Source organism: Scophthalmus maximus, chromosome 17 (genome assembly GCF_022379125.1).
Source record: "Scophthalmus maximus strain ysfricsl-2021 chromosome 17, ASM2237912v1, whole genome shotgun sequence".
Taxonomy (NCBI): Eukaryota; Metazoa; Chordata; class Actinopteri; order Pleuronectiformes; family Scophthalmidae; genus Scophthalmus; species Scophthalmus maximus.
In genome coordinates this window covers 16,970,001-16,991,544 of record NC_061531.1, presented here as the reverse complement: position 1 = coordinate 16,991,544, position 21,544 = coordinate 16,970,001, and the positions used below count along the sequence as shown (strand labels likewise).

Genomic DNA, 21,544 nt, shown 5'->3' with positions numbered 1-21,544 from the left:
GTGTGGTCGACTCTGGACATCCTGAAACAGATATTAATAACCATGGCTAGTCAGAGGTGGGTATTTTTATATAATCTAAGTCTGATATGATAAGACTTTATCTGCATGGGAAATATGAAAATATTTTATTTTGCGCCAGGGTATCTTAAAATATGCAATCCACTATGAAAACAACAGTCTCAGAAGTTCCCATGGAATTTATTGAACTCACTCAAAAACTAAAATGTTATTAACAGTTTATGATGCAGATGTACTGAACGGAATTGTGTTTAAACTGCACAGTATTGACCACTTATCATATGGAGCTGATGATGCAGATAACACAGCATGATGTACTTTTGTAAATCTGGATATTGCAGACCTGCACTCTGCTGCCAGTTTGCTAGATACAATAATTAAAAATTAATTAAAACAAAAATGAAAGTGTACCACCAGTCAATCAAGTAGCACCACAAACCGTATTCTATGAATGACAGCAATAATAAAAATCCACAGTATTTCATTTCTCTCTATCTTCCTGCAGAGATGAGTCTTCTCTCAGGTTTTATCTCACCTGTTGTTCTTTTTTTCATTGAATGATATAACAAGGGTAAAGGGTTGCCACCCTTTATGCCAAAAAAAACTAACTCTTTGACCAAGTAGATAGTTTAATGGCAGTCTCTAGGGGAACCCAGTTGTTCCACAATTTGTGTTTGGTGTTTAATTTCTAACGTTTTAGATTTTTGATTCTTATTGACACATTTTCGGAATGTTCTGGATATTAATAACTCTCTATATTGTATTCCTCTACATTTCAGAGACAAATATTGTATATTTTACAAATTTGCTCCCCTATATTTATTTGCCATACATGTTGTTAGTTTATACAATAGTTAAAATCAGCTCCACTTCGGGCAGCTACAACATTAAAATCATTATAAACGTTCATACTTTAGTAATATTAGCACAATAATAAAATACGCAACAACAAATTACTGACAGGGCCATTTTCTGTGTAATGGATATTTTTTAACTTTTGATACTTTAAGAACATTTTGTTGATGATACTTTTTACTAGATTATAATGTCGAATGCAGTGAGCTACTTGTAATGGAGTATTTCTACATTGTGGTATTGCTACTTTTAAAATCTGAATACTTGTAATTACCATGTCTCTTCTGTTATAATATCAATGATGATATACATAATTATAGTTATTTTAATATATATATAATAAATTACTCTATTGGATGATATGTCTGCTGAATATCAAGTATTACAACTACCGTTTAATAACATTAATTCTAGTCAGCTGCCGTGTCACAGATCAGCCTTTAGGTGGCGCTTTAATCACTTTCCCAGGCTCACACTGCTTGTACAAACGTATGAGCAGATTCAAGCATATTTTTTCAACTATAAAAATAGAAAGGTTAGTTATTTTCTCCCCTGAATAAAAACATGTATTTTTTATTCTATATTGAGTGTTTATGTCGGCGCTTTTGTGTGTGTGTGTTTTTTTTTCCCTCCCTAAAAATGTTTGGGAGAAAGTGCTGGCCGGAAATGTGAGGCTGCATTCGCGTACACAGACGGAGAACAGGCGAGGCTTTCAGGTTGGTAACGCGATGGCCGCTCTCTCATCACTATTTGGGTTTTAACGCGAAAACAATGGCTTCGTCGCTCGGAGCGGCGCGTTTCCCTCCGCACTGAGCACCGGAATGATGCCGGGATCGTTTTAGCGGGTCGGTTTCCGCTTCGACGCGGCGCCGGAGATGTGCCGCCTCTGTTAGGAACTCAGTGTTTTTCTTCTTCGTCTACCCCGGGGCCTGGCCCCAACTGCCTACACCGTAGCGGCGGGCTGCTACCTCTCGGATGAGCGGGCACTAGCTCCCGGGAAGCGGTGCGGGTGAGAGTTCGGGCAAACGTGGCGCAAAACGAGCCGCCGGGGCCGCGTAGGGAAGTGCACAGCGCGAATGCGGCTCGCGGAATAGCGTCGACGTGGGCAGGGGGTGCGCGAGATCCGCGAATTTGACTCGAAACTGGATGTTCATGCTAGTTAGCATTAGCCGAACGGTGCGCTTAACTTGCACGGCGCTAACAGCGAGCTGCGGTATAAGTAATTTAACAGCAGCTGACGCCCTCTCACGCAATGACTATCGATAACGACACGGTCGGCGGGTAGTTCCGAACCCGACGTGACGTGCCGTTTCGCGTGAAACCGGTGAACTTCGGCGAGCGGCTCCTTTGCATTATTTTCGTGTGTTGTGTTGCTGCTGCACGTTAGCTCTTTGCTAACAGCAGGTTTGCTAGCTGAGGCGACTGCTCAGTGACGTAACGCTGGTCATTGTTTTGACAGCGCGCAGCATCACCGCGGGCCGAGGGTCGTTGCTCCTTCTCATCACGTTGCTTCTTCCGCCTCGGAATTTTGCTACAAGCGGACGTTAGTTATGGAAGTTCGTGTTTGGCTAAGCGATGTGACGCAGCTCAGTGTTTTTCTTCTTCTTTCTGTTACGCTACATGATCGGAAGTGTCGACTGCCGGCGGCCGAATGTGCTTCACGTGTAATTGCTGCAGCATTTCACGTCCGCGTCGCCTCGTCTTGGAGCTCATTTGCGATGGATCGTTGTTTGCGGCGAGGGGCTTCTGCTGAGAGGGTGTTTTAAAAAATCATGGTGTTTTTTTCCCCCCCCTTTGATTGACGTGCAGCTGTAGGATGGATCCAGACGGTGGGGCAGACTCACAGAAAGCTGTCAGTTTGCAGTGGAAGAGCTACAAACTCGTCCAGGACCCTGCCATCAGAAGGGTCACACAGAAGATCTACAGATACGATGGCGTGCACTTCAGTGTGCCGGTGAGTGGATTTCTCCGCTTTGTTTTGTTGTTGTTGTTGTTGTTGTTGTTGTTGTTGTTTTGTGTGTGTGCATGCATGAATGTGTCTGCAACCGGTCTAATTTCCCCAGGACTCTGGATTTCCCCCCGTGGGTGAACTGCGGGACCCTCGACCCCGGAGGCTGTGGTCCAGGTATACAGAGATGTCTTTGCCAGTGCCAAAGTTTAAGGTGAGCGAAGCTAGTCAACGTTCCTTTCATGCATCCCAGTTTCTTCATCTCTTGGAATCACTAGATCCTCTCCCTGATCTTGTCTTCTTCTTTTACAGCTGGATGAGTTCTATGTGGGTCCCATACCCCTCAAGGAGGTGACCTTCGCCAGGCTCAATGACAACATCAAGGAGCCCTTCTTGGCAGACATGTGCGCCAAGTTCGGTGAGGTGGAGGAGATGGAGATTCTGTTTCACCCCAAGACCAGGAAGCACTTGGGACTGGCCAGGGTGCTGTTCACCAGCACCAGAGGCGCCAAGGACACGGTCAAGCAGCTGCACAACACCTCCGTCATGGGGAACATCATTCACGCACAACTGGATATAAAGGGTAAGCGAATACACATCGTTTGAGCAATTGTTAAGGTATGAGTGTGTCGGGAGTGACAAGTTATTACAAGCTATTACAGTGATGCTTTGATTGATAATTTGCCAGACTGTCTATGGTGTTTAGGTCCATCGGAATACATCGAAACACTGAGACCCTTAAGCAGAAATTGGAATAGAATATAAGCCAGTTTAAAAACTAATTTGTAAAGTGCACATTCAACTACAAAGCACATACATTTTTTATCTGAACGACTGCAAAAACGTTTGTAGATCTTCACTCTGTGTCTGGGTATGTGCCAGCTTTTTATTTAATTCAAGAAAGAGCTAAAGTTTATGAGTACATACTGAAAATATACATATTTTAAATATGTACCTTGCAATTTTTTATCTGCAGGTTTATTCAAATTTGCACTGAAAGTGAATCACTTGTTTAACTCGACATAAATTGAACTTCAAATCTCTTTTCTGTAATATCCTGTTAAATTAAACTAAACAAACTGTCCCTTGCTGGTAGTTAAGCCTGATGGAATCTTGGCATGAAAACCCTACTTATGAATAGATGCCGTTCATATACATGTTTAGCTCCTTTCTACGTCTGTATTAATCTTTCTCTCTTACTTTTGTGTCTTATCAAGGCCAACAGAGGCAGAAGTATTATGACCTGATGGTAAATGGGTCCTATACTCCTCAGACGGTGCCCCTGGGAGGCAAGGCTTTGACAGAGAGGCTCCAGCCTCAGCCCCCAACACAGCCGCCACCACCACAACCACAGCCTGACACGGTATTTTTTTTTAGCTAACATCAGAATGGATATCCTAAGAAATTCTTTGCATCATCATCACCAACATATATTTTGCCTTTCTGTGCACAGTCAACGGAAGTCCGACGGCGGCTCTCTAGTGACCTTGTGGTTTTGGCAGCGGGGGTCCAGGCCCTCACATCAGGAAGCGTTACCCCTTGCTCTGTGGACACTGGCTTCAGTGATCAGCGCCTGGACACGCCCCCCTCCACCATGGCAGGCCCCTTCACCCCGGGCTCCACTGCTTCGGTTCAGAGCGGTGGAGGAACACCATACAGCTCCAGGTCCGGGACTCCTTTCTCGCAAGACTCGGGTTACGCCGGCAGCAGGTCAGTAGTTGATTATCACAAGGCAAATTTGGACCTTCAACTTTACAAAAGTTTATGAGGCCTCAAGAAATCCTTTCACAAATCATTTATATTATTGATTTATTAGTCTGGTATTAATAACTGACAGTAACACCTTTATATAACACAAAAATATAGTGGTGGCATTGGTCGCTCGTGTAAGAGTTTGGGTCAGAGCTCGTAGTAGTGTGTTCAAGTACGTTAACCATCTTTAGGTCCAAAAGATAATTTAATATCTTCCTTATTCGTCTCCTGCAGACATACTGGGTTCAACACTGGCACTTTGGGCAGCGGCTACCCTCCTCAGGACATGTTACCGTCCTCCTCCTCATCTTCTGCAGTCTCGTCTACTGTCGGAGGATATAAAGTTTCACGTTACTCCGAAGATGCGCAGGAGCCTTCAGTGTATCATCGAGGTCGTCCTATGTACCCCCCAGCCACGTCATACCGTCCCAATGAGCCACCGTGCTACCCTCCGTACCCAAATGTTAGCGGGCCAGGGCCACACATGGCCCACCACTCGATGCCTCCACCACCCCTCGCCACCCAATATGATCAGCCCGCAATGTCGGACCGGGACCGTGACAGAGACTCAGGCGTGCGCTACGGCCCAGGGGGCATCGGTTCCAGGAGGTCATCTTACCACCACCAGCAGGACACAAACTCTTCTTCAAAATACCACACCCATCATTCTCATCACCACTCAGATCGCAGGGACGACAGGGGGCACCGGCGAGACAGCCTGGGCTCCCGGTCGGGCGACCACAGCCACCAGAGACACCGCAATCACCACCATTCTCACAACCACCACGGCAGCGGCAGCCGCAGAAGGAGCAGCCACGACCGAGACAGGGACAGAGATCGAGATAGAGACGGTGACTACTCCAACAGCTCCGATCCCAGATACAATTCTAACTCTTACCGCTCTTCCTCCAACAGCATGTCTCCCCCACCCTCCTCTTACCCTGCGTTCTCCTCCTCCAAAGAGCCTGCCCCAGCCCCTCCTCAGGGATTGGACGTTTCCACCCGACAAGGGTGCACGACCCTCGCAGAGAGGGGCTCTCTGCCTTCTGTGGGTGCTGACAAAGACTATCATGCAGGTCACCATGGTGCTCTGCCTCCACCTCCACCACCCCCACCGCCCCTCCCACCGGCCTCTGTTATTGCAGCGGCTGTAGCTGAGACACTTGGAACAATGGACTTCAGTCAGGACAGTCCGGCTCGTGAAGAGCAGTGGACAAAGCCCAAACGCCGTCCCAGCACGCCGCCGGCACCGCCGAAGACGCCCCCACCTTCCTCCCCGCCCCACCCCTCCATAACTTCCTCCACTGCTTCCCCTTCCTCTACCTCACTCCCCCATCACCTCCCCTCTTCCTCCAGCTCTCCACAACCTCCCCAGCGTGACTCCTCTTCGCCAGAGCCAGACTCCACCAATGAGAGTTTACCGTTTGCCTACCACAGCAGCAGCCTCGACTCTCGTATTGAGATGCTCCTGAAGGAGCAGAAGGCTAAATTTTCCTTCCTTGCCTCTGATGAGGAAGACGAGGATGATAAGAAAGAGGACAAGCAGAGGGGCGCGCGTGGGGAGCGAAGAGGGGAGTCGGGTGATGCAACAGGGGAGCACACGGGTGCTAATCAGGTGGGAGACAATGGGAACAAGGACCAGAGGAGGAAAGGGGAAAATGACAGAGGAAAGAAACTGGGAAAGGGAGGAGATGGTAGGAAAAGCCCCACTGTACTCAATGCAAACACGCCATCCTCCTCCACCTACTCTCCGCACATCCCACCACCAGAGGAGCCCCAGGCCCAGGTCGGCCTTGCTGGGCCTGGAGCTTCGCAGGAGGAATCTTCACAGGCGGGATCTGCTGATACGCGGAGCACAACAGGAGCACACACGCCACCTTATAATGGGCAGAGTCAGGTGAGAGTTGAAAAATATTGGGTCTCAGCTGCATTTGTTTTGTTATCAAATAAAATATTATTGTTAAGCATATTGTTGCATACTCACACCAATGAGTGCTGATGTTGTATGTATGACACAGAGGCAGTTTGTAGAGCAAAGTAAAGAACAGTCTCTACTTTTTGTGTTTATATTTGATCTCTATAGATTCTTGCCCTCACAAATCTTCTTACGTTTTTGTTTTTAATAAACCAAAATGACTAAAATTGGATGGGGGGCTTTAGCATTGATAGCGTTGTGGTAAAAGAAACTCAGAAATGCAGCAAACCATAAAAAATGTTTCATGTTTAATATGAAAAAACGGTTTTGTTCATAGATTTTTTTCCCATTATTATTACAATTGCATACATACACAAGATCTGCAAAACAGTTTGACAACAAATTGTCAAACTGATTGTCAACATCCTGGATACAGGGTTGTTGTTGTTATTTTTGTTGCAAATAATGCCCCATTATTTTTGCACAATATACTTCTATTTTTGAGGCTCTCAGATGGTTATCATTATTGTACTTAAACACATGGGTGATTTCTCAGCTGAAAACAGTGAACTCTTTGTTTTCTTTCAGTCCTCCCCTCATTCCTCAGGGGAAGACATGGAGATATCAGACGAGGAGGAGGAGGAGGGGACTACCATCACAACGGTGACCACCCACCAGCCCTCGATCACCTCAGGCTCCTCGCCCTCTTCGTCCCAGGCTGCGATGCCTTCACAAGCAGCTGACCCCTCGTCTTCGCCCCAACCGATCTCTGACTCTGCACAGCACTTTGGCACCTCCATGCACCCGCCCATGCCCTCCTACCCTCCCCATTTGCCACCGCCGCCTCCTCCCGGTTATTCCCTCCAGCCGCCACCTCCCCCGGGGATCCCTCCCATTCCCCACATGGAGCTCCACCCTGAGTATCCTCCTCCCATGCCCCATCACATGTATGACTATGCCACCTCCATGGAGCTGATGAACCAGTACAGCGGCGGAGCTCCCATGTCCTTCCAGATGCAGACCCACATGCTGAGTCGCCTGCACCAGCTACGCTTGTCGTCGTCCAACGGCACCCCGAGCCCTGGTGAGGCAGCCACTGCTGACTACACCTCCTACCACCTCCACTCTATGCCACCACCCCACACACACCACCCCTACATGGACCAAGAGGGGAGCGTGGCGGGTGCTCATTACGACCAGGACCACCGCTACATGCCCCCTCATATAGCCTACCCCTACTCCGACCCCCACAGCACTCAGATACCCCCCCTTCAACACCACGGCATTCCGCCGCCTCACACGGGCTGGCCGCCACACGTCCTACAACCACACTACCCCTCTTACATGCCCCCGCCTGACTACAGCACCATGCTGCCGGCGGATGGAGACGGGTACACAGCTCCTGGCGAGGAGATACCCCTGCTGGCTGAGAATCCGCACGAGGCCACGGTGCAGATGGTCCTGGCCACTCTGATCCAGGAAATGAAAAACATCATGCAGAGGGACATGAACCGCAAGATGGTGGAGAATGTCGCCTTTGCCACCTTTGATGAGTGGTGGGAGAGGAAAGAGACCAAGGCCAAGGTAAGGAGGAATAATCCCAATAAAATAGTCTTTTTCAAAATGCTATTTTGTTTTTTGTCTGAAAGTAGACAAAGTATAGCAGGGATATTTTATTGAACTTTACTTAAAGCGGATTCTATGCTCAAAGAAAAAATTAACATCAATATCTTTACCAGTCCTCATGTAACTTGTTTTCAAAAATTCTGCTTTCTTATTTTCAGTCTAAAACGTTGTTGGATGTAACTGCATCTCATTGTCTCGTCGTTAGCAAAAAACTTTTTTAGTTTTTTCCAAATATGGCAGTTTTTAATTGCTCTCCTCGTGCTGCTGCCAACTCTAGTTACCACTGTTAATACTTTGAAATGGAAAAAAACAAGATTAGATATCTTGCTATGAATACATTTAAAATGTGAAAATTATCCCCCTCCAGCCTTTCCAGACAATGGTCAGGGGGGTGTCTGCGTTACGGGAGGACGAGAAGAAAGAGGAAAAGGTCAACCGTCCTCGGGAGCCTCTCATGTCTCTCGTGGATTGGGCGAAGAGCGGTGGCGTAGAAAACTTTGCTCTCCGTGGGGCGCTGCGACTGCCCTCCTTCAAGGTGAGAGCGCCACACTACAACCCTTCACGCCTTTGTAAAAAACATCAATACATACAACCACCAGAAGATCAGTACATGAAGCTTAGTTCACTGACTGACAGAAAAAGCTACTTCATCACAGATACATCATGTGCTAAATAAAGAACACAAGACTCCAATCAGCTTAAGCCCCGTCGACAGAAGGCTGTCCTGTTGTGGTCTCAGTCCGAGTAACCCCCCTGAGAACTACACGCTCATTTCGAAAGATGTGCACAGTGAGAGAATGTTGTGCCAGCTTCTGCCTGTTTGTGGAGGGCGGTAAAAACGTTGTGGATTTTTTGGACAGTCCTCCAGGCCCCTGATTTCTCCCGGTGGTCCTAATGGTCAATCCGACTCTGACAGACGGGTCTATTGTAAGAGAGAGAGCGGGAAGCAAAGATGGTCCAAGTGAATCTTAAAAATAGTTATTTTGTTATTTTAAGAAGTGTAAAAAAAAAATCCGTTCATCATGGAGCTGTGGCGGGACAGATTAGATTATAGTGGGCTGCCTAGGTAATTAATATAATGAAAATCATGTTTTTGTTGTCATCCAAATGTACAGGTGAAGAGGAAAGAACCTCTGGAGCTTGAAGAGGGAGACATGAAAAGGCCACGACCCTCGACCCCGCCAGATGAGGATGACGAAGGTCTGCTGAGCTTACATTGACAGTTTAAAAAAAAAAAAAAAGTTGTGGACTTATAGAGCCGGTGCATATAACTGTTGTTTTTTCGTTTTCAGCTCGGAGAATGCCAGAGGCTGACAGGCATGGCGCTGAAAGGGACAACAAGAGGAGGAGAAAGAAGCCAAGAAACCGCAAGCCCTGGGAGCTCGGCAGCGAGGGAGAGGAAACGTCGGACGGCTCCTCGACAGAAAAGGTGAAGGGCGTTTTTATCCAGTGTTTTTTTTTAAGCAAACCGCAAAAAAAAAATACTCATGCACATGTTTGGTGTGTTCCCGTTCAATAGTCACGTAGACCAGCTTAAGTTATTGTTTCAAATGTATAAGTTAATATTGGTGTTTGGTCCAAATTGAATGCAAGAAGTTTGATTTTTTTTTTGCTTTGTGTTAACATTTTGATATTAATGTTGTTCTCACTCACTCCGCTAGATGTCAGCATTTCACTGTGATTGCTTTTACTACTGTAACTACAACCTCCTGTTTTTATGTGCAGGAGGATGAGGAAGAAGAGCAAAGTGAAAAGGAGTCTGATGGTAAATAATCAATAACCAATAATCACATTATAATGTTTTCACCAACCGTATTGTTTTCATCTTTTAACAATTTTATTTTAATTTTTTTTCCAAGACGATGCCCTCAGCGCTGACAGTGACGATGAGAGCCTCTCCTCGTCCTCCGATGGCTCTTCCTCCTCAGCGTCCTCGTCTTCGTCGTCTGAGGATGAAGAGGAAGGAGAGAGGGCCGATAGTGACGGACCGGACACCATGGACGAGTCGACCCTGGACAGCACAACAGAGAAAGAGGATGGCCGGTATGAAGCTGTCGCGTCTTCCTCAGAAAGCCATACATCTTGTCTGTTTGACAAATGACATGTACTTTTCATCACATCATTATAATTCCTGGCTCAAATTCCTTCTCTTGTTTTTCAGGGGAAATCATGCAGCTGCTGTTCCAAAGGCAGAGATCAAACCAGGTTTGTTCACGCTCGTCATTTACATTAACAAACGCATGTAGAATGAGTGAAAACTGTGACATATGTTAATAAATAAATACATTTATATATTTAAATATTTGCGTTTGACAAGTGACTTTACACTCTATAAAATATTTACCAAAACCTGATTCTTAGCAGAAGCAAATAGCACAACACTCAGAGTTGTAGTCACTTTCTAAACTTTAATATCTTCCCTCAGGTGAAGCCAAGAGCGGCAAGGCAGATACGACGACGGCACCCGACAAGCGGCCTCCGTCACCACCGTACCCGCGTCCCTCGTCCCCCGTTGTTCTCGTGCCCCCTCTCAAGAAGCGCAGGAAAACGGTCTCGTTCTCCACAGAGGAGAACGACGGCAAAGTGCAGCTGCCGAGCGCGGCGCTATCTCCATCTCCCTCGCAAGTGGCGGGTGAATCTCCCCTCCTCTCCCCCTCCACCACTGCTGCCCAAACCCCCTCGGCTCGTCCCTCTCAAGGCATCCAGCTGCTCCCCTTCGCCTCAAAGCCCGGCGAAGGCAACGCCCTCTTTGTTCCCCCGTCTGGACGAACTCCAGATTCTGATGAATCCAAAAAGGGACCCCCTGTTTCACCCCAGACCACACCTGTCAAATCCCCAGGCAAACGGGGTGTGGGCAAAGACTCCCCCAAATCCCCTGCACCTCCCGTTATGGTGTGCCGCACTGTGCAGAATCTGCCCATGGATCATGCGTCCATGTGCAGGATGGCCTTTGAGGAGGCCCCTCCACCGCCTCCTGTCAACAAACGGTCCCGAGGCAGACCTCGGACGCCCAGCTTCTCCGCCTCATCCTGTCACTCCCTCAGAGAGGAGGATGAGGGTGAGGAGGAAAGCGAGCAGAGGTTAAGACTCAGAGAGCAGCTGGGGGCATCGAGCCTCCTGCAGCTGGCCTCGGCCTCCACCGCCGATCTGTCCGTGTTGGCTGACGTAGCCCTGAAAATGGACCCCGATGCCGGGGACTCGGAGGAGACGGAGACATCCGACGAGGCAGAGGAGCAGAAGATGGAAGGGGGTCTCTTCTCCCCGGAGTCGCTGGCCCTGGTTATGAACCCAGAGGGCGTAGTTGTCCTTACGGAGCACAACTACTGCAAACCCCCCGTTCTCACAGCAGCGCCCAGTACCAAAAGAACTTCCAGCAAACAGGACTCTTCGGTCTTGCTCCCGGCTGACCTCAACGCGATCTCCGGGGTGCTTGAGGCACCAGAGGAGGTCATCGGTGAGGCGCTACCACCCAGGGGCGATGCAGGAGAATGCTTGTCTGCGGCGGTGGTGCCTTTTGAGTCCGAGGACGTGGGCCAGGCCACGGCTGCTCCTCCATTGTCGAAGAAGAAGGGTAAGGGTTCGGAACATGAAAAGGAGGAGAGCAAAAAAAGAAGGAGAAAAGACAAAGAAAACCTTGAGGTGCATAACACGAAAAAACAGGAGCAGCCGGGCAAGAAGCAGAAGAAGCGGAAGCTCGAGGTGCGTTGGTGAAACGTTTGTGCATGTCTTAATTGTGTGTTCGATGCAACAGTGTGTCACAACAGAATCTGTCACAGTAGAAATATCACTCATCTATAGATTCAAATCCCCAGGTAAGAAAGGCAATTATTTGAACAAATGTCCCTTGAGTACTGAAACCTGGCATTAATATATTATTTAAAATTTGATCTGTTAGATAAGTAGTACTACTGTTTAAATCCTAATGAGACCAATATATTATTGGGCCTAATCACTGGAAAAAAAACTGATACTGAACTTCTATATAACTTCTATACTTTAGTGAGTTTAAAAGTTTTAAAAAATGGTTCCCGGATTTTGTACAATGCTTTAATTATTAATTTATTAATTACTGCAAAAAATCTATTAAAACAGGGATTATATGTGAACTCGGCCTTTGTACCGGACGACAGCCGTGTTCTCTCGCAGTTCACCGGCAGTAATATCCGTCCTCCTCTGCGCAGGTCTCAGACTTCGAGGAAGAGGTGGACGTGGAGGAGCTGGAGTCCGGCGAGCTGTCCAGCACGGACACGGAAGGGGACGATGCGGTCGAAGAGGTGCGGAAGAGCGAGCGCCTCTTCCTGCAGGAGGCAGGCGTGGCGTCGTCCCAGCACTGGCCGAAGCCCGTGCCTGCGCCCGAGCTTCCCGCCGTGAAGTTCGACAACCGCAGTGAGTTTGAGCAGATGACCATCCTGTACGACATCTGGAACTCTGGCCTGGACGGCGAAGACCTGACGCTGCTGAAGAGGACTTACGAGAAGCTGCTGCAGGACGACCACAGCTCCGACTGGCTCAACGATACGCACTGGGTCAACCACACGAATATCCTTATCGACGACTGTCCTCTGCCTCAAATGTGAATACCATGAAATTGTAGTGGATGAAGTTTGTTCATGTCTTCGTGTCCATATTTCCCTTGACCTTTGGGCCGCACTAACCAATTTGCCGAATCCTCGGCGCAAGAAGAAGAGCGCGGACGGGCAGCTTCGTCAGCACGTGACCGGCTGTGCGAGGAGCGAGGGCTACTACGCCATCAGCCGCAAGGAGAAGGATGTATACCTCGACCTGGATCTGCCCGAGCAGGTCATACGGGAAGTGGAGAACGTCGACAGCTCGGTAGGCCTGCTCCCCAAATTTTCATTCTCTGGCTATTCTCTGCTATGTTTAACCAACATTTTTATTTATTCCTCTGTCTGTGGTTCTCCAATGATCTAGCTAATGAATCTACCTGTTGTGAAACTAAATTGAACACCAATATGCTTTTCAAATTATTCAAACAATACCAGAGGGCTCGATGAAGAAAACAACATTTCTGTCTCTTTTTGTACATTTGGTCTATTTCGTATCGGGGAGTTTACATCGAGCCTCAGACTGAGCTTCGGTCTCAGCATATTGAAATAACGTTGAGCATTAATCTTGATAATGTTGGAAGCACTGGTGTCCCTGAAAGAGACATTTAATAAAAGAAGACAGGATAAAATGCAGCCTCGAGATGAACCTGTAATTTTGTCGCATACGCCTGAGGCAAGAAACTTTTAAACAAATTTAAACACATTCAAACCAGCTTTGTGGTAATAAAAATATGGGACTTGTGGAGGAAATAAGGAAGATTTGATTCCATGGAAAAGTGGAGGAGAATTTCACAAAAGTCCAGACGTGGTTCCAGGAATGGATACTGTCATTTAAGAATGACAATACCCAGATCCAAGTTGGCTCAGTAAACGAACTCTAGGGTAACCAAGTATGATTATTACAGATGGGTATTGCATCACTTTTCCAAGTAGCAGATGTACAACTGCTGCCAGCGGTCGCGTCAAATCCTAAACTTTTGCACAATGTTATGACACAATAAGTAACAGGTTGAACCACACACACTCACACTGGCGACGGCTGTGTCGATATCTCAGGAAACACATTTAGAGAATTAGTTCATATTCAGCACAAGATGGTTAGTTGAAATTAAGGAGGAATTTCATTGGATTTTTGAGGGGGAGTCAAAGGTCAACGTCAAAGGACCTCACAATATCACGAAATGATGAAAGGTCAAAGTTCAACACGACTGTGACATATGATAATTGTGCGAAATCACTTTTCCAGGCCAGATTCTGATCATATTTCATAAAGGAATATTCCTCGGCTGGTTTTAATATGCCGCAGGTTGTAGAAACATTAATTTAGAACCGTTAATGTTGCATCTTCATCATCATTTTAGACGTTAATTGTAGCCTCGGTTTAAATCCTATTTCAAGTGTCACAACAACGATAAGGGTGCTATACAAATAAGGTTATTATTATTATTAAAAATGAAAATAGATTGAATTTGTCCTGAACTGATGGAATGAGACAGTTCCGTGAGACAGATGACCGACGTGTTTGTTCAGTGCTACAGACGCTAGTTTTCAAACCCTGTTGGTTTTTACTTACTGGTGACGAGCACATAGACATGTTGACTTTTCCTCAACCAAAGTCTCAACCAAAATTGTGCCCATGACCCTGATCTGTAAACAATTTGTGGCCAAGGACAAGTTTAACGCATCCAAGTTTCAACACCGCTGCCTCCTGCCACTGGATTTCAAAAATTACAAATTATGCCAGGAAGTCAGTTTCTTGTTCCTGACCATATTAAGTATTCTTTACCACCAAACTCTTAGTTGATTAGTATAAGTTAGCTTATCATTACTTCCAGTGACTTTTTTTTTTAACTCATTTTATTGTCAAACCACAGTAATAAACAGTAAAACCCAAATTTAGTCATTTTAATTGTTTTGGTTGTTTTCAGCTTCATATGCCACACCTTTATGATTTTGCCTATGAGTCACCACTGATGGTCGTCGTGTAGAGTCTGTTATCACTCGCACACGCTGCCAGATGTGTCGTAAGGAAATGCTGGAACTGATATTCTGGCGTTGTGGTGGGGTTCTGGCAGACGTGTGTTCTGCAGGGGTCTTGGATTTGCCATTTTTATGTGTTTTCCTTTCAGAGGGCACACACTTGAGATTTCCCGTTGCCCACTTATTGTTTTAATGTTTATAACTTACTGACTTGACACAAAATGTGGTGCAACATCGGTCCGTAGAAGAAAATTTTCTTGGAATAATAATAGTTGCTAAATCTCACAAATGTTCACGTTATAACATAAGTTTGTGTGTCGTTATTGTCACGTCATCATAGCCTTAAACATATCACGAAACATTATGATGTGATACTGATACAAACAGACATTGTTCAGGTGTAATTCAATTCATCGTCATAATTTTGTTATGTAAGGAAACGCTGCAGCCATGTTCATAATAATTCCTAGGGACATTAGAATTATGGTTGCATAATTAACAAAGAGACATGAGCTATAACAGCCATCGACTACACAGATGAGACTTGGTATTAGGATGAATTCATATTCAAAACAACCAACACACCCTTGTTGTTATCTTGAAAATGTGATATGAATATGCAAATATCCAGTTCAGGTCCAAATACTTGATAAAACGTCAGTAACCTCTGAAATGTCATGTTTTTCGTTGTAAATGTGAGTTTTTACTTCTGTTCTTTTTTGTTCAATTACAGATTTGTTTTCAGAATTCATATTCCACACATTTGCTTGTTGAGGGGAAACTACCCTCTGTCCGTCCTCTTGTCACGTCATTAGTTTTAACTTCTCTCACACAAACCGTCTGTCGAGAGCTCTGTTCCTTCAGTGTCCTGCAGTTCGAGGCCGTGTGATAACATGATGTTGTGTCTCTTGCCGTCTGTTTCCTGTCAGGGCGTCAACCGGGTGCTGTCGGAGAGACGCTCGGAGCAGCGGCGACTCCTCACCGTCATCGGCACCACGGCCGTCATGGACTCTGACCTGCTCAAACTCAACCAGCTTAAGGTGCCGCCATGTTTCCCCTCGCATGCTCATTCCATCACATGCACATTACACATACATACGGCCTTTTTTCATACTTATCTACATGTACATTATATATTTTCCCAGTAATCCCTTAAAAATAAATAAATAAATATTCACATAAGCATTTAAATGTACTTAAATCACCATAAAATGTTATTGTAGAGCAGCAAGCGATTTTAATCCAACAAACTTTTTTGTAAAATTCAGTGAATAACTCCTCACGCTCCCTCAAAAAATTCAGTTTCCAGCTCTGTAAATCGGACACAAAATAAACCCAACCTTCTGTGCAGTTTGTACAACTCGTTCCCCGACACCTTAAGAGACGCACTAGCGACAGACGGCACGGTTAGCTCGTCGGTCTCACGTAGCCGAAGCTGCGGGTTCAACCCTCGACCAGTGCAGTTCCAAAAATCAACAAATAATCGATCTTTCTCAAAAAATCGCGTGCTGCCCCTTTAACTTAAAAACAAAGATCACTATCTGCACCAGCTGATAAAATAAGTGTTCATCCGCAGCAAAGCATGACACATGAGTGTAACTGATAGACGGTTAGTAAATCATCCACTTTTTTTAATACTTCAAAAAGTGATGTATTATTTTATAGAAACATTAGGGGAAAAAAGAGAAGACATGCAAAAAAAACCCCCGGGGAACCTATAAACTACTTGCTTTGTCAACTGTGCTCTCTTTGCAACTTTGAATTTACTGTATTTTAACGGAAAATCAATACAGTGATGTTCCTCCAAAGAAGTAGAATTATCAGGCAGCGGTCGAGTCTATGGGCAGAACTGTTGCACCGGAACTGTGATAACTACCGAGTTGGAATATTTGCTAACTTTGGGTATAGCTAAAAGCTTAAAGTTGCTTTTTCTGCCTACATTTACTTTTTCTAAACTTTTTGAGTCTCTTTTGAGACTTTTTCTCGACGAAATACTTGTTTATCCTCCTCCTATTAAGATTCAATTTGTCAGCTGAGTGCTCGTCTCAGACCGTGACTGTGGCTCTTTTTCATCCACGCGCAGTTCCGCAAAAAGAGGCTTCGTTTCGGGCGCAGCAGGATCCACGAGTGGGGCCTGTTCGCCATGGAGCCCATCGCCGCTGATGAGATGGTCATCGAGTATGTGGGTCAGAACATCAGACAGGTACGGAAAATGTTCAACGATTCCATTTTTATCTCCAAAATATGCATATAAAACAAAGAAGGGTTATGGAGAAGAGTTATCGATACCTCTATATGTTGTTGGTCGGTACAGTGTTAACATATAGGGTCAGTGAGCAAATTCTCGCGTTGTGTGTCCAGATGGTTGCGGACAATCGGGAGAAGCGGTACGCACAGCAGGGCATCGGCAGCAGCTACTTGTTCCGGGTGGACCACGACACGATCATAGACGCCACCAAGTGCGGCAACCTGGCGCGGTTCATCAACCACTGCTGCACTGTGAGTCTGAACGTCCATTTATTTTTACCCTCATTTCGTTTATTTATTTTTTCAGAGCTGTTCCTCATCAGTCTCTCGTTTTCCCCTATGCTCCTCCAGCCAAACTGCTACGCCAAGGTCATCACCATAGAGTCCCAGAAGAAGATTGTGATCTACTCCAAGCAGGCCATCGCCGTCAACGAAGAGATCACCTACGACTACAAGTTCCCCCTGGAGGACAACAAGATCCCCTGCCTGTGCGGCACAGAGAACTGCCGCGGGACGCTCAACTAGTGGGACGTACTTATCCCCCCCCCCCCCACTTGCCAATGGCCAGCCAGACACGCACACAGTCCCCCCTCCCCCCGGTTGCCCTCCTCAGAGGGTACATTGAATTAAAGCCACCACCCCCCTCCTCCGGATGGCCCTCGCAGCCGTCCTCATAACTACCCAGGAAACAAGAGAGACGCACACACTTGCACTTTTCACGCACATTTTTCAATTCACTTGGCAGGTTTTCACAAGCCCAGTGTGTGGCGGCGGGGTTGTGTAAACCTGGCATTTGAATACTATTCGGGGGGGGGGCCCTCTGCTTCAGCATGAGTTCTTGTTTGGCAGTATTGTTGGACTCGATTGGGTAATGTGTTTCCACCCAGCTAGGCGTGAGAGGTCAGTGTGTCTCCGTGCCAACATGCAGGAAGCAGGAAGACAATGAAAACTAATAAAAAACAGAAGAAAAAAAACATCAGTATTTTTTACACTACGTCAGCTCACGTACATCTGCAGCCTGGGGTCACGCTCCCTGTGTCAGACCCCACCCAACCCACAGATCCACATGCAGACGCACAGGAACATCCCACAAAAATTCAGGGTTTTTCTTGTCAAGGGCGAACGTCTCAAGACGATAAACTTCAATCGATTTGGTTTTTCAGTTATGCAAGATTTCCTAGTGTGACGATGGTTTTCAAGCTTTTAAAAAAAAAAATTCATTTCACGGTATTCTAATAATATTATTGCTGTTATTAATGATATTTGTTATTTAGTTTGCGTTAGCTGTACGTATCTTACAGTGACTGTCCACAGTTGCTTCACCAGCCCCCCTATAAAAAAAACTGTCGCTTCCCTTCCCTCGCTGTTCCGTCGCTCTCCTGATTTGCCACGAGCGGCTGTCTGGATGAGATTTAATGTCCCCCCTTATAGAAAACTACTAGTTTTTTAAAAACGCGGCGTGAAAATGTGTGTCATTTAAGTTCCTAGCTTAAACATGTGTTATTTCTACCTGGCTGCTGAATTTTGTCTGCTGGATCAGCTCAACCGAAATTGGCCTTTTTTCCCTCTTTTTGCCTATTTCCCCCCCTCGAGTTTGAGCTCTGTGAACTAAAGGTCTTGTAGAGGACAACTTGTTAAGTCTGACTGTGTGTCTGTGTGTCTGTCTGTGGTTAGTTCAGTTGCATCCTCGTGTTTTGTTTTTATCAGCGGATGTCAGATTCCCATTTCAAGAGGGTGAAAACGTTTTTCCGCTGTCTATCTTAGTCACTGTGTGTGCTACAGATGTTTTTAAAAGGCACATTTATTTCATTGGGTCTGGTCTCTTTTAAGTTCTGCCCCCCCCCCCCCCCCCCCCCCGTATTTCCTCTCCAGAATTCATTAGTATGTAGTTTACTTGAGTGTGGAAGTAGAAAACATCGCCCTCCCGATCAGCTTTTTCAGCTCAAGGCAAACGTGTCCCGCTCACGATCTGTTTGCAGATGGACGATACAAACTGTGCGTGTTTGTGACAGCGCTGCAGATTGACATATTGTCTATGGGCCCCCTGCGTCGTGTCTCTGTTTTGTTTTTTTTTATTTCATATGGCCGTGGCCGTCCAAAGTTTAACTTTAAACTCGCAGAAGACTCTTGTTTTTCCTGTTTTTTTGTTCCCTCCCAAACAGGAAAAGTGTGTAAGATATTTCTTGTGGTAATGAAAAAAGCCTTTCAGTACAAACCTACTCCCTCTTTTACTACAGGACGAGAAGATGAAAGGAAGAAAAGAAAAAAAGGAAAAACAAAACAAAGAAGTACATGTAAATATTGTAGAGGTGTTTGTTTCTCGTAGAAACACACTGATTCCGAGCTGTAAATATGTTGTTCCTTTTCCTCCCTCCACGAGGAGGAAACATGTACATACCTTCCATTCATTTCCTTTTTTTTGTTATTGTTTTTTTTCTCCTTTTAATTTGATGATTATTTTAATATTATTTGCAATATTTTCTCTTGTATTAATGCGTTGGACCCTTTATTAATGGTGCATTAAAATATTTTTTAAATAAATGAAATCTCATCTTTTTCCCCGTGTCCTCCTGTGAGCAACAGAGGTTCAGGATGATGTAGACAACGATTAGTTCCTGAACACGACTGCTAAACTAAGCTTTGGTTTAATAACATACGGAAGACTCACACCGTCTGTCATTTCAAATGCTGCCTTCTTATAACAGAACCCATTAATGTGGAGCTATGTAGTTTTATTTCAGCCCGTACATTTCATTCTGAAGGTGAAAAAAACAAAATCTTAACTTTTGTTTTACCTCACATGAAAGCTGGACTCCGGTATCTTGGAGGATGAAGATGTTGTGACTTAGTCATTGTGTACTTTACAAATGTTGTCGTCATGAACTGTAAATCACATGAAAACTGGATGTAGGCGTGTGGTGTGTGTGTGTTTTTTTTTTTTTTGAATCATTGCATTTCCCAGAAATGCTCCTGAATGCACCATCATGGAAAACATGAGGCCGGCGGAGAAATGATACTCTCATGCTCACATGACTCTCTCGCTGTACACCTGAACACCTGAAATTTACTTGTTTTGTTTTTTCCTCAGGGGAAATGGAGATTCCCCTTACCCCGTGGACTGCACCATGGCCTGTCGCAAGAGCAAGGCAAAGGCAGAGAAGAATGTGCTGGAAGCTAAGGGCAAAGAGGTAATTGATTCCAGTATGTGTATGAGTTCCTTTGGCCTTTCCCCGTCTGACGCCGCTGCTGAACCGTTACACCTTGGCTTTGTCCTTCACGGTGCTCACGGACAAGGCCCTACGTCACTTCCAGTATCGCCCCCTGTACGACTGGGATCAGTGTCGAGAGCGCACACAGAAGTGAGTCAATACGTTCCCTCTGGATGACCTCAAAAGACTCCTAATGTGCTGTACGAGGGAGCTCCCGGCTATTAATTGTCATTATGAAAGTTTGCTAATGCTAATTTCACGTTAAAAATACAGACCTCAGAACTTCGCTCGGTGCTTTTATGATATCAGAAAGGGCGTCTGATAAAATAGTGCAATCCTACTGAAATATGCACGTCGTAGCTCAGTTATAGAGAACGTATAATTAAATATATATTTGGTAATTAACTAATATACTATTGTGTCATGTAAACACAATTCAAAAGCATTTACTACATGTTTATGTTTAACTGTATTTTATTTTTAATTCTTTTTAGTTTTTGTAATCTTGAATATGGGTTATTTGTATTGGTTGGGATTTGCTGCATGTGCGTCCTGTTTTCCTCTCCTTAAGTAATTCCAGGCACGCTTTTAAAAAAGTATTGTTGGACTCGATTGGGTAATGTGTTCCACGCAGCCCGGCGTGAGAGGTAAGTGTGTCTCCGTGCCAACATGCAGGAAGCAGGAAGACAATGAAAACCCTTTTTTTAAAGACCACTTCAGCTCACGTTCATCTACAGCCTGGGTCGGCACAGATAATGTTCGGTTGTCGTTCAATGGATTTCAGAAGGTATGGGCTCCATCTGCATTAGGGCACATTCACTGTGTTTTGTTTTGTTTCTCAGGCGAACATGAAGAAATCTTTCATTTTTGCTTTGTTCCATCTTCGTCTACTCTGACTCTCTTTCATTGGGAAAAGGGCCCCGGAGCTTAAAGGGACGTGTGTGTGTGTGTGTGTGTGTGTGTGTGTGTGTGTGTGTGTGTGTGTGTGTGTGTGTGTGTGTGTGTGTGTGTGTGTGTGTGTGTGTGTGTGTGTGTGTGTGTGTGTGTGTGTGTGTGTGTGTGTGTGTGTGTGTGTGTGTGTGTGTGTGTGGGGGGGGGGTGTGTGTGGGGGGTGTGTGTGTGTGTGTGTGCGTGCGCGTGTGTGTGTGTGTGTGTACATTGTAGACAGGAAAGACAGGATGGTGTGAAAGAGAAGTGAAGGAAGCCATCAACAGAGGCGGAGGCCTGCGACTCCACCTGTCTCCCTCCAACAATGCTCTCCTTTCATTCCCTCCGAGCAGCCTCGGGAAACCGTAAACACTCATTTACAAATTACATTTGGATATTTAATATTTGCCTCGTGTCCCATAATACTGTACTTACTTTCAGTAAAAAGGTTTTAAGCACTTCCACCACCACTGGGTATACAAGACCCCCCCCAGCCGGT

At 45.7% G+C, this 21,544-nt stretch overlaps 1 protein-coding gene across 2 annotated transcripts; it reads left to right on the top strand.

Annotated features, from left to right (window-relative positions):
- The first annotated feature begins 1,494 nt into the window (after positions 1-1,494).
- Positions 1,495-19,450, top strand: setd1a (SET domain containing 1A, histone lysine methyltransferase). Of its 2 annotated transcripts, none has more exons than XM_035614995.2 (21): positions 1,495-1,589; positions 2,683-2,827; positions 2,937-3,035; positions 3,134-3,404; positions 4,039-4,184; positions 4,275-4,531; positions 4,808-6,470; positions 7,077-8,072; positions 8,482-8,649; positions 9,230-9,314; positions 9,407-9,543; positions 9,840-9,879; positions 9,974-10,157; positions 10,276-10,319; positions 10,540-11,813; positions 12,296-12,653; positions 12,766-12,947; positions 15,592-15,702; positions 16,746-16,865; positions 17,024-17,161; positions 17,261-19,450. In XM_035614995.2, exons 2-21 carry the CDS (start codon positions 2,690-2,692, stop codon positions 17,432-17,434), a joined length of 6,585 nt encoding a protein of 2,194 aa, XP_035470888.2. In that variant the 5' UTR covers positions 1,495-1,589; positions 2,683-2,689; the 3' UTR covers positions 17,435-19,450. The 2 variants fall into 2 exon arrangements, with proteins under 2 accessions (XP_035470888.2, XP_035470886.2); XM_035614993.2 differs by lacking the exon at positions 1,495-1,589 and adding an exon at positions 1,600-1,882.
- Positions 19,451-21,544: the final 2,094 nt, after the last annotated feature.